This window comes from Nycticebus coucang, chromosome 6, assembly GCF_027406575.1.
Source record: "Nycticebus coucang isolate mNycCou1 chromosome 6, mNycCou1.pri, whole genome shotgun sequence".
Taxonomy (NCBI): Eukaryota; Metazoa; Chordata; class Mammalia; order Primates; family Lorisidae; genus Nycticebus; species Nycticebus coucang.
In genome coordinates, this window is record NC_069785.1 from 5667930 (window position 1) to 5680880 (window position 12951).

At 46.4% G+C, this 12951-nt stretch overlaps 1 protein-coding gene across 8 annotated transcripts in view; it reads right to left on the bottom strand.

Moving 5' to 3' along the window:
* The window catches only part of FRMD6 (FERM domain containing 6), a 106790-nt gene continuing 93839 nt past the window's right edge, over window positions 1–12951 (bottom strand). For 7 of the 8 annotated variants that reach the window (XM_053593580.1, XM_053593578.1, XM_053593577.1 and 4 more), the window contains 4 exons: window positions 10434–10769; window positions 9377–9508; window positions 5060–5151; window positions 1–2915 (listed from right to left, as the gene is read on the bottom strand). In XM_053593580.1, coding sequence (XP_053449555.1) covers window positions 2631–2915; window positions 5060–5151; window positions 9377–9508; window positions 10434–10769 — 845 coding nt within the window. In that variant the 3' untranslated portion in view covers window positions 1–2630. Of the gene's footprint in view, window positions 2916–5009; window positions 5152–9376; window positions 9509–10433; window positions 10770–12951 lie in introns of all 8 variants that reach the window. The other variant, XM_053593584.1, reaches the window with a different exon arrangement.

A 12951-nucleotide genomic window follows, 5' to 3' on the forward strand; every position in this document is an offset into this window, starting at 1 on the left:
GGAAGGCAACAAAAGTAACTTTATTGACAGCTAATCTTACTATGAAACATCTATAAGAAATAATTACAAAATCAGTTTTTTTTGTTTTTTTTACACACTTTTGGTATCACCCTGACATGACGATCCTTTCACAGAAAGGATTATTTACAGTCTTGGGAGATGGAAAGCTCACTGTCGCAAGTACAATGTGGGTGCAGAGAGCAGCGTCTGCCAGACTGGTGCGCTGGACAGCAGCGGGCATGCGAGAAATGCAGAGGAAATAACAGCTTTGGACTTTTCTCTTTCTTTATTTTAAAAACAATTTTGAAATACAAAATGCAGATTATTCAAAGTGGATTTTCACTTACATATATATGTATATATATAATTCTGCTGGACACAGTGGATCGAAAAGCAATGTTCCTTAACATATTTCATTTTTGAAAACCCACAAGACTATTCCAATTAGAAAGAGGGTGTGCAAAGCCGCCAACGAAGCTGGCGAAACCCTAAGACCGGCCACGTAGAGAGAAAACACGAAGCTCTATCTGTTCGTAGTAATTAAATATGTTTTTTATGTTTCTTTCTTAAATATGCCTTTTCTTTTATGTTTGGAAGAAACTCTAAGAGCTGAAGGAAAGCACTGCATTGTGATCCGGGCTCATTAGAGCACAGAATTCCCCAAGACTTGTCTCAGCATCATCTGTAAGAAATGGTGGATTATTTAATGACTTACAAGAGAAACAGCCACTAAATGATCCTCTCTGCCTTTTATCCTTTTACACAGAGACTGAGATACTTTTATACATTCCAACATCTGAAACTTTGGTTCTATTAAAGCATTTGATAAAAGCAAAATAATTTCATGACTGTACAACTATACACAATGTTTTTTTTCCTCTGTAAAGTGTGAGGAGAAAGTAGCTGGGCGAGGCGTGCTGCACACAGGCCTGCGCCCCAGCACAGGAGGGCAGCGGGCGCACGCTCCCCCCAGTCCTATAATACTGACTCCCATCCTCAGCTAACACTGCTTGCGTTCTGCTATACCCTAACTCTATTTCTTGGTTATCTGAAAACATAATAATTTTGTACAAAAATATGACTGTTTCTTTAGAAAATAATATATATTTTTAATAAAACCTGGCAGATAGAAAAAATGGCATATCAAAATATGGTAAACAAATGTTGTAAAATACTAAATCATTAAAAAACATCTCATAGAAAGACATTGTGCTGTGAAGTTTTCTCCTGAAGTGCGGCAATGTTTTTACATTGAAAGGCTGACAAGCTCACTGGCTTTACACACACGTCTCAACAGCAGCATAGCAAGTAACTGTCTTAAAAACGGCCCTTTCTCACCACATGTTCTGCATGCTTTTACTTCAAAATTAACAGAAACACACCCTCCGGATCGGTCATTTTCAACCCTGTTGCACATCGGCCCCACCTGGAGAACTTCAGAGGCAAAGGCAGTTCTCCTCGGCTCCCACCACAAGAGACTCATTTTAATTGGTCTGGGAGGAGGACTCAGACATTATTTTTTTAAAAGGTCCCCCAAATTCTGTTATACAATCAGGGTTGAGAATCATGGCCAAAGGCACACAAGGAAACAGTCATTCTTTACATACAGCAATTGATTGTCTGCAGAGATCATTTGGTAACACACCCTCCGTATTAAACGAGAAATTCTGTGTCTACAAGACAGTCACGGAAGCCATAATGAAGACTTCGTAGGCTTTACACACATATAAACACACACAGCCCATGTATTTATATATGTATAACATCTGCATATAGTTAGGATATTTTGGTTAAGCAGAAACTAACATTACTATAATTTGTTCTTGATTATTTAAAAAAAACCTGAACAAACAAAACACCACCAAGCACAAACATATTCTAAGATATTTCCATAGTTTTAACAGAAACAGCTTTTGTAAACTCCACAAAATGCATCATGACACGAACACAACTGATGTGTCAGTGGAAGAGAAACTCGGCTGAGCCGTGGAGCTTTCTGGAAGGTGGAGGAGGAGCATGAGACACGGAGGAGTCACAGGCGTCGCAGCCGCAGCCTTCTGGTCATCAGGGACCTCCAAGCAGCTGCCCTGTCACACATGCAGCTTTGGCGCTGGAACCACGGACTTTGCCCATGTCATCAGTGTTCACTCTGGGACAGCCTCCCGGTGGCAATGGCCTCTCCGTTAACAGCAGAGAGAATCTTCCCTCTTCCCTCCCTCAAACCACGAACATTTTATGAGGGAGTAGTGAAAATTTACGAGCAAACAAATGAACCTAACAGCATCTTTCAGGTGATAAAAGTGTGATATTACGTTTAACTGACCTAAAAAAAAACAAATGAGCAAACACAACCCGTCTAGTTTTCTGCAGGCTTGGTGATCAGTAAAGCACATCTCTTTCCAAAACATTAATGAAATTCTGGGCACTTGTTTTGCTGTACATTTTCTATAAATGTCTTCTGTGTAATACTTAAAGTGCACTTGTCTCAAGGCTTTTGTTTCCACAAGTATTATAAAGAAAGAGCTATGTTTGGGGTGAAGACAACATGGCGCAAATAGTATGGAAGGAGCCCACAACCTTCACACCCCGAAGCAAGCAGTGGCTCCCACACGGCTGCACGCAGACGGACTTCATACGACGAACTCTGGAACTTCATCGTGAGTGAGATCCAGAGAAAAGTACTTGCTGGTTCTTTTGACTGGAAAGGCAACTTGCATGTTGACACACTGCTGAGCCAAGCAGCTGTTGCAATAGAGGCCTTCCTCCTCCAGTTCATGGCCGCATCCGAAGGTGTAGCTCTGAGCGGTGTCCTGACACAGACCTGCCAGGCGCAGGAAATCTTTCTGGTAAAGTCTGATGTCATCCAGGCTCAAGCTGTGTCGGTCCGTGGAGGTCTTTGGTTTCCGACAGATAGTCTGCAAAACACGGGGAGGGTGGGACAACTTTGAGAGGACAGACTGGAGTGAAGGGTCAGCATACTGCCCTGCAAAGGGGATGCTGCCAAATCATTAAGGGCGCCGAGAGCCTTTTACGTTAGAAAGTGGTTTCCAGTCTGGGTGGCTTCTGGGTCCCTGGGTTCTGTGAGGAAATCACCAGCAGCAACTGACGTTTCCTGAGCACTCGCTCTGGGCCAAGCCATGACCTGTAGTAACTCATTTGCTCTCCCTAACAGTACCATGAGGCAGGTGCTATTATTCCCCTTACTTTATTGTTTTTGAGACAGAGTCTCATTATGTCACCCTCGGTAGAGTGCCGTGGCATCACAGCTCACAGCAACCTTAAACTCTTGGGCTTAAGTGATTCTCTTGCCTCAGCCTCCCAAGTAGCTGGGACTACAGGCTCCTGCCACAACACCCAGCTATTTTTCTGTTGCAGTTGTCATTGTTGTTTAGCTGGCCCGGGCCGGGTTTGAACCTGCCTGCCTCGGTGTATGTGGCCAGTGCCCTAACTACTGAGCTACAGGCACCACCCCGGTTTACCTCATTTTATAAATAAATAATCCAAGGCACAGAAATACAGGAATCCACCTATCCCTTGCATTTCAGAAATCAATCAATTATGCCAAAATAAGGCCATAAAGTGTTCTTGGTGCTGCAAAGATTGGAGCACCAAGGCCAAGCCCCAGGCCGAGAGGCAGCTCCTGAACACTCAAGGGGTCACGTTTTGCCAAATGCCCCGCAGAGCAGGGAGCAGACTTTCAGAGCTCGTCATCCCAGGATGGTACTGGTGGGAGATACAAGTAGGTTAAAAAACAGCTGAGATGATCACATGAATGGAAGATGCTCAAGGGGTTACTGAAGGAAATTAGATGCTCTATCTCTAACTTTTGTTGCTTAACACCACAAAGGGCAACCTGGCTAGAATAAGACACTGCGTTTGCTAGAAGCAAAAGTTCCATAAGGACATTTTACTAGAGAATGTCCCATCCGAGTGACACTCCTAGCATGGCACGATCCCTGGTACAGGTTGCAGTCTCCCCACGCAGGGTCACCCGTTCCTCCTGCAAACCCTCAAGGTGGCTACAGGACTGTTCTCCCCCGGAGTTAAGGGTGGGATTCTCGGCCGTGCCCCCCAAACATTTCTGCGCACTGTCAGCCCTGAGTGGCAGATGGAGGGTGCAATCCAGGTGGCGTGAATAATTCACCACACTATACACACACTTTCAGAAAGTGTATTCATCAGACTTTTCAGAGAGTATTTAATAAATATCATTTTACATTATGGCAACTTTAATGAAAGTAAAGGGCAAATGAGAAAAAAAAAGGAAAAAAAAAAGGGGAAAAGAAATCAAGGAGAAAGAGAGCCAACATTTAAGAAAAAGAAAGAAAGACAAGAGAAAAACAAATACAGAAGGAAAAACAAACAAACAAAAAAACTCAATACACAAAGAGGACCCAAAACAGAAAAGCAGAGAAGGAGGGAGTGCTCAGAAAAGAGGTGAGTATTGGCCGGAGATCACGTCCAAACGCCGCTCACACCACAGGTTCAGAGAATCTGACTGTATCTTCTGACATTTAACAGTTTAACCAGTAATCGCGGGGTGTCAAATTCTAGCTCAGGATACTTAAAAAATTAAATCTGAATTGAAAACCAGAAATGTTTCTGCCGTAACACACTTGACAAAAGTATTATTCTCCCAGGTGTTTCAGGTCACCACACACACACACACACACACCACACACACACCACACACACACCACACACACACACACACACCACACACACACCATACACACCCCCCTCCACACGCGGACACACACACACGCGCACACACATGCACATACCACACACACCCCTGGAAGCCAAGGCCAGAAGGTGTCCACCTATATAAAGTGTAAAATGAAGTATATACTTTATCCAAATAACAACCAACCCAAAGATAAGTGAAACAAGCAAATAAAATAGAAATAAATTCAAAATAAAACTACAATGTATGTGTCTGGTAAGAATCACTTTCTTATGGTTGTAAATTTTTGTTCATTTATATAAATGTAAATGTAATTTCTTACTTAAAATTTCCTACAATTCCGCTTCTAATTTAGACTTTTGCTCTGTCTACCTGTGGGAGAGAGTCAGTGCTCTGCCCGCGCAGTCTGACAACTGTTTCTGACGAGCTGGAGGTGGAAGAACCAACTTCTTTTACAATCAACCCTGAAATAAAACACCGAGAAAAAACACAATGAATACTTCCCGCGAATACTTCCCACGACTACGTCACATGACTACTTCACACTTTCTGCCACATACTCTGACACCTACTATCACCAGGAATGAAATTCTCTCCTGTCTCATGGAAAATAAAGGGCAGTGAGTGGGGTGAGAGTGTAGAAAGGAGCTTAGAGTCTGAATTTCCTAATAAACTTCTATCAGACTATTTATGATGAAGTCAGAAATAAAAAACCAAGACTGCAGGTGCAAAGCTTCCACTCCTCCTCCGTCACCTTGCTGAGCAGTGACACAGCCTTCCAGGTCTGGCTCCGCTGGGACCCAGTGGTGAACTGTGAGGGCCCTGGCCACCTGAGTCAGGCAGCCCTGGCCGGAACCTGGCCCAGACAAGTAATGGGCTGTGTGTCCTGGCCTGTCACTTAGCCTCCCTGTGTCTCAGTCCCCTGGTATGGAATGGGGTGGCTTACCAGCACCTCCCAGGAGAGTCTGAATGACGACTCAATAGCAGATGCAGAGAGGGGCGAGGTACAGGGCCTGCGGGGCATGCGGTGCGTGGGAGCGCTTCTTGGCTGATAGGACACTGTGCCTCCTCCAGCAAAGCCCACTGCCAGGAGACCAAATTGGAGGCCACAGTGAAAATTCACCAATGGGCCTTTGAGAACAGGGCCCCCGATCACCTCAGAACTCAGGGAGACCCACTGAGTTTTCAGCAACAGAAATCCAGGGCTGATATTTTCCTACATGGCTGTGGCATGTGAGTGAAACACCCAGAAAAACATATTTCAGAAGGTCAAACTACCAACAAGAACCAAAGTGTAAGTGAACGCCACTGAAGCAAGGGAGCAGGACAAGCCCTGGATCTGTAAGGCCAAAGCGCTTTTTAAGAAAAGTCCACCTCCCCCTCATAGAAACTCGAGTAATGTGATTTCTATTCAGCCGCTGCTAGGAACCTACAGGAACGACTTGTGTTCTGTCCCTTAACTCTTTAGAACCATCTTGTAAGGATTCAACGTCCAGCACACACCTTAAATAGATCAGGTGTTCACAAATCAGTTCAATGAGCCTGAAACATGAAGACATTTCTGATTTACATGCAGACAGTTTACAAACTCTCAGACGATATTTATGTTCTGGGGGTTAGTACAAACTGCCTTAGTAGGGGGCCTTTCTCTAGAAAGATCTTTCTCTCCTATAAAGCAATCGATCTTTGAATAAAACCTCACAGGGACACGTGGACCCCTGCACCTGCTGCACTAGGTGTGGTTACTTTGGGTGTCCTGATAGATGTGCCCCTGGCCACAAGCCCGCAAGTGGCCGGAGAGGAGTCAGTGCTGAGCCTGGCAGGGAGAACGCCGACCCAGCCACTCCACCGAGAATGCAGGTGGAATGTGGCGCACTCACTCAGGACCCGGTCTGAGCTCAGGGTTTCAAAAACAATGTTTAAATGCTCAAACTAGGGTGGCGCCTGTGGCTCAGTGAGTAGGGCGCCAGTCCCATATGCCGTAGGTGGCGGGTTCAAACCCAGCCCCGGCCAAAAAAATAAATAAATAAATAAATGCTCAAACTATAGAGAATTCAGAAAACTAGGATAGTGCAAGAAAGAAAAATCACATCATCCATGATGCTGTCACCTGGAGAAAAGGCTAATATTTTTATGTATTTTCTTTATCTTGATATACATATCAAGATTTTAATTTTTAAATTAGACCATACTTTTATGAAACTGTTTTCCTTACTTGTCTTTCTTACGTTATTAAATATGACTTGAAAACCTCCTCCTTAATGCCACGCCTCCATCATATGCCACTGTGTGAACTGAGTGTGATCTAACCACTAACTGCTCTTTTCTTTCTTTGCTATCATAACTTTTTTTTTGTAGACAGAGTCTTAAGCTGTCGCCTTAGGCAGAGTGCCGAGGTGTAACAACTCACAGCAACCATAAAGTCTTGGGCTCAAGTGAGCCTCTTGCCTCAGTTTTTAAATTTTTTTTTTTTTTTTTTGGCTGGGGCTGGGTTTGAACCCACCACCTCCGGCATATGGGGCCAGCGATCTACCCTTTTGAGCCACAGGAGCCGTCCAGTTTTTTTTATTTTTTTGTAGAGATGGGGGGGGTCTCACTCTTGCTCAGGCCAGTCTCGAACTCCTGAGCTCACATAATCCACCCACCTCAGACTCCCAGAGTGCTGGGATTATAGGTGTGAGCCATCGCACCCAGCCTATCTTAACATTTCAATAAACATATTTGTATAACAATCTTCTTACACAGCCATCCTATTTATTTAAATTTTATTTCTATTTAAAATTACAAAATTAGGGCAGCGCCTGTGGCTCAAAGGAGTAGGGAGCTGGCCCCATATGCCAGAGGTGGCGGGTTCAAACCCAGCCCCGGCCAAAAACTGCAAAAAAAAAAAAAAAAAAAATTACAAAATTAGGCTGGGCGTGGTGGCTCATGCCTATAATCCTAGCACTCTTAGAGGCCAAGGCGAGTGGATTGCCTGAGTTCACAGGTTTGAGACCAGCTTGAGCCACAGAGAGGATCAAGATAGCCTCCGTCTCTAAAATCAGCCGGGCATCATAGCAAGTGCCTGTGGTCCCAGATACTTGGGAGGCTGAGGCAAGAGAATCACTTGAGTTGAAGAGTTAGAGGTTGCTGTGAGCTGTGATGCCACGGCACTCTACCCAGGATGAGAAAGTGAGACTGTCTCAAAAAAAAGTAAAATAAAATAAAATTACAAAATTAATAATGTTACAAAAATTAAATGTAGAAATGTACAGAAGGTGTCAAAAAATGTATACACATTGTAAGCAAGGAAAATACTGCATAAAATACTCAAGTGATGCCGTGGTTACAAGAGATACAAGACACACTTGTACACAAGGTAACAGATGGTATGGGCACATCCCGAGTATTACAATTTCAGCACAGCTTCTCCTTTCTTAAACTGCACACACATCTTTTTGGTGCCCTCTGTGAAACCACAAGGTGCAAATCAGCTTCCCTGGTGCCCCTTTCCCAGAGGAACTCTCCCACACACTGTCTCACACCATTTCCCTTCTGCAAACACAGCTATCCATGCACCCATCATGTGCATACAGCTGTGAATTTATATCTACAATATACTAGAATGTATTCGTAAGAAGAAAATGGAGTATCGCAAAGCAAATGGGCAGAAAGGGGCAAAGTCTGCACGTGGACTCTAATCGTGGCCGGAGCACAGCCCGCTGAGTCCTGCTGGGCCAGGAGGGAGGCCCGGCAGCCACAGCAGCTCTGCTCTGGGCAGAGCACCTGGGGGCCGTGGTCCCAGTGGCTGTGTGGGCTGGCGGACGGCACCCTGAGGTGAAAAGCACCCCATGCTCTTGCAGAGCTAAGTGCCCGGAGGATGGGGACTGTGTGCAGGTCCTGCTCCTGGAAAGGTTCGCAGACTGGTCCGGCAGGGCAGCGACAGGTTGCCCAGCCGTAACAGAGCCTCTCACTCCATCAACGTCGGGAGTGGCAGCATGATGTAGACTTGGGCCACTTGAACCAGTGGAGGTCCCTAAGGCACATTTTCTAAAGTACAGAGACTAATTCACGACGAGTGACAGAAGCAGTTAGAAGTGACCGAGGTTTAAAAACAAAGGCTATACTGCTGCCTGTTTTTTTTAAAGATAGTATCTTCCATACAACAGAAACAGGTTTATTATACACATAACCTTAAAATGAAAAATCATAGTCACAGTATGCTTTTAGAGAACACATACCAATATGGAGTTAAAAAATTTCTTTTTAGGTCAACCCTTTCTAACATTTTTTTCTCCCAGACTCCTGTACCAGTATAACAGCATGGGAAAATCAATCACGACACAATCCCAGACCCAGACTTCTGTCCCTAGCCATAGACTCTGTCCTCTCTAACGCAACGGTTTTCTCGTTTATAAAAAAGAGGCCAGACTGGAGGTCTCCAGGCCTCCTCCAGATGTGCTGCGTGACTCTCTGATCAGAGCAGTGAGGAAGGAGGGAGCCTGACTCTACAGCTGCCTTCCATCAGTGTGGGGGAGAGGATGCTAGTCCCCGACGCTGAGAGCGCTTCTTCTTCTGCAGAGGCCCACGTCCGTAGTCTATGACATGGACCCAGGACACTCGTATTCCAGCCTTCCCTCCGTCCCTACAGAGCTCCCGCCCAGCCCTTCCATCTTCTGCTTTTCAGGAGAACTTCCCGCAGGAGCTCACCGGAGTGTCCGTTCAGCGTCCGCGACAGGAGCATGTCCTCCGTGATGCAGACGCACAGGTCCGGGCTGACCTCCAGGGACTCCTCAGTCATCTGCTCCAGGTCCCGGGGATCATCCACCAGCATCTCTATTTCTGACACAGGAGGAGGAAAGACATTTAATGACATTATTCATATTTGAAAATAAATCTGCTGCTGAGACTGTTCAACATGGAACTGCAGGGACACCCCACTAGGGGCCACCTGACATTCTCACAGGATTCTGTGTCATCCACGCAGCCCTACTGCCACAATTATCAACTACTCTTATTCTTTAAGAGAGAAGAAAAACTGTGCTGCTTTGCTGCCACGATGAACAGCCTCGTGAACCTGAGGGGTTGCTTGCTGGCACAGGCAGGTGGGCAGGCCACGGCGCTCCCCACCCCCACGGCTGCCTGCACACAGGGCACGGTGTGACGTGACTTGAGATCCAGGCAAATTCTACAGGGATGAACACATGTCCTGTGGTTTCCCTTGACAGAGTCAGGTTCTCTTCCCTAACCCTGACGCCGTAGCACTTATTTGAGACCAAACAATAATATAAATGAGGCACACGAAAGCCGAGTTTGGCTGACAAGGGCCCGTGGTCTAATTTCTTTAAAACAGAGTAGACTCCTGGCAGCCAGGGGCTTTGTCTTTCTTGTACCCCTGGCAGTTTCAGTCACACGAGAAGCACTTACAGAACACATCCCTCCCTAACCCTGGGCGGGGTGGGGGCGTGTCCAGGAGCTCAGGTGCTTCTGTCACTCTCACTGCACTCCGCCCACTGTGTCACCCTCGGCACTGCCTCACTCCTCTGGGAGGCAGACACAGACACACTGCACATGGACAGCTACACTCAGGGGCCACTCCACTGCGCTCCCCACCCCCCGTGGCTGAAGAGAATTATGACGGGAAGGATGTTCTGCTCTCGCCAAGCACAAGGGGCCCGAGCGAGTCCGTAGGGGACGGCAGGGTCCTTCTCTATCACGACCGCTCAGTCACTCCCCGACATCCACATCACAGGATCAGCGTGGTTACCGTCGTCCTGGGAGTCCTCCTCCAGCCGGTCCTTGCCGCCGCTCTCCACCCCCGAGGTGTGGGAGCTGCCGTGGCTGGTCATGGAGCTGCAGGTCCTCAGCTTGCGGTGCACGGCGCTGCCAGAGTAGCCGTCCTCCGGCCCCGCGTCCCGGGGCTTGGGGTCGGCCTCGATGCCCGAGGTGTGGGAGCTGCTGTGGCTGGCGGTGGAGTGGCGCGACAGGCGCTTGTGCTGCACGCTGCCCGCACTGCTGCCGCTGGCCCGTGCCCGCTTCTCCAGGGGGTCCATGTCCAGGTCGAGGTTGTCGCTGATGTAAGATTCCCGGTACTGCTTCTTTTCTGTGCCAAGGAAGCAAGACAGGAGGAGCGGCTGGTTAGCTGACGCGAGGCACTAGGCCAACACCAAGGACGACTGCACACCCAGGATGTACTGACTAGAAAGCACTGACAATTTAGATAGCGGCTTGGCCTAATCATGACACTGTAACCCTAACTCTGCTCTGGGAGCCTGGTGTGGGTGGATCGCCTGAGCTCAGGAGACCAGCCTGAGCAAGTGTGAGACCCCATCTCACTAAAAACAGAAAAGCCATCCGGATGTTGTGGCGGTGCCTGTAGACCCAGCTACTTGGGAGGCTGAGGCAAGGGGATCGCTTGATCCAGGAGTTTGAGGTTGCTACTGTGAGCTGTGACGCTATGGCACTCTACCCACAGTGACAGAGTAAGACTGTGTCTCAAAAAAAAAAAAAGAAAGAAAACAAAGAATGCAACATTAAAAAAAAAAGAAAGAAAGAAAAAGAAAAAGAAGGGGACTATCTGAACCACTGAAAGACAAGAGCACAGTGGGCGGGCAGCTGCAGTCATGGCCTGTGCACAGACTGGTGCTGCACAGTGAGCTCAGTGACTGAGAACGAGCACTTAGAAACTTCCACAGCCACGTGACGCCGCAGCCACTGATGTTATTCTGTATTTTGCAAATGTGTCAGTTCACAGCATATTAGATACTTAAAAAAATATGGTCCTTCTCTACAAATAATTTTGGAAGCTGTTCTAAAAAAGACTACTTAATAAATATAATTATGCTAACTGACTTTCATTTTATTTGTTCATTTGTTCTAATTTATTCCATCTATTCCATCATTAGCTTAGCTCCAGCTGCTGAATACATTTCAAAATGAAACTATTCTTCTGCAAATTTCCTACAAAGATTCTAAAATTTAGATTTTCATTAACGTTACTGCTTCTTCTCCAAGGAGGCTGAGTTAGTGAGGCTTTACACTCTTTAGAAAACAGGGATAACTACTAGTTTGATGACCTACACCCACACGGCCTCCAACTGGGAAAACTGTTCTTTGATTTAAAATGTCAGCAGTGTTCTTTACTGTAACCAGAGACACACTGGAAAGTCCCTTTTATTAAATTAGCCAGTAAGGCACACAGTTACACTTAGCTGCAGGTATACAATTGACTAAAAAAAAAAAAAAAAAAAAAAAAAATGTTTTGTGTGCCAGGTCAGAAATGTGAAACAAAGACACAGCTTAGCTTCCTGCCTTCTTAATACTAGTAGGAAGTGACACGTTAAAGCAGTGTTAAAAATGGACAGTGCATCTGGGGACAGGGAAGTTAATATTATTTTAGAAACTGCTAACTAGTAGACTAATTAGGTTCTCAAGGGCCTGTTAATGGGTTTGTCTTGTTTCCTGGTTAAGTGAAAATACTTGCACTCCTCATGTCTGAATCCAGCCCTGGCCCATCGTCACCAGGGGCTCCCCAGACTCGCTTTCCAGGATTCAAAATTCAGACAGAGCTTGGAGAAGGCAGCGTGCCTAGTTCCGAGCCAGCCTGCTCATGTCACTCTGGGACATGTAGGCTGAAGATGACACTATCACCACAAGGAACGTGTGGCCAGGTGCAACTCGCCAATCAGGCAGAGACTGGGCTCTAGTGGCCCCTCGCCTTCTAAGGTCAGCAGAGGTAGGGATGAAGATGAGCTAAAGGGTTTACGAAATTCCCGCACGATCTCTATTCACTGTAGTTTCACAGTAATAGCTCTGTGGCCCTTTGAAGGGTGGAAAGTGGAGAGAAGAAAGTGAAAAATATCTATTCTGTGTTGGTGCTCTGTTGCTCCAAGACAATCAGGAAGTGTGGATCTAATTGCTGAAAAGCATTTCTGCCTCCTTACAAATAGCCTGTTCACTCCCGGCGTCCTCACAGGCTCAGAGCCCATTACAGTTACTCTACACTCCTGAGAAGACAAGCATCCGCCAGCCTGCTCTCTACCCAGCAGGGGCCTGTGCAAACCATTCCCCATGGCTGTGTCTGCGCAGCCCACGTGTCCCCTGTTGCTGGCTTCCCTTCCCTTCCTAGTGCTGTATCATCTAGACTTCCTGCAAACATTTTAAGAAGATTTACACCACCCAGTTACAAACTGAGGCAAAAGTTTAAATAATGATGAATTATGCAAACTGCAGCCCCTCTCCCCTGAGAAGCGTGGTGTCAGTGAAGTGGGTCATCAGTACGTCTG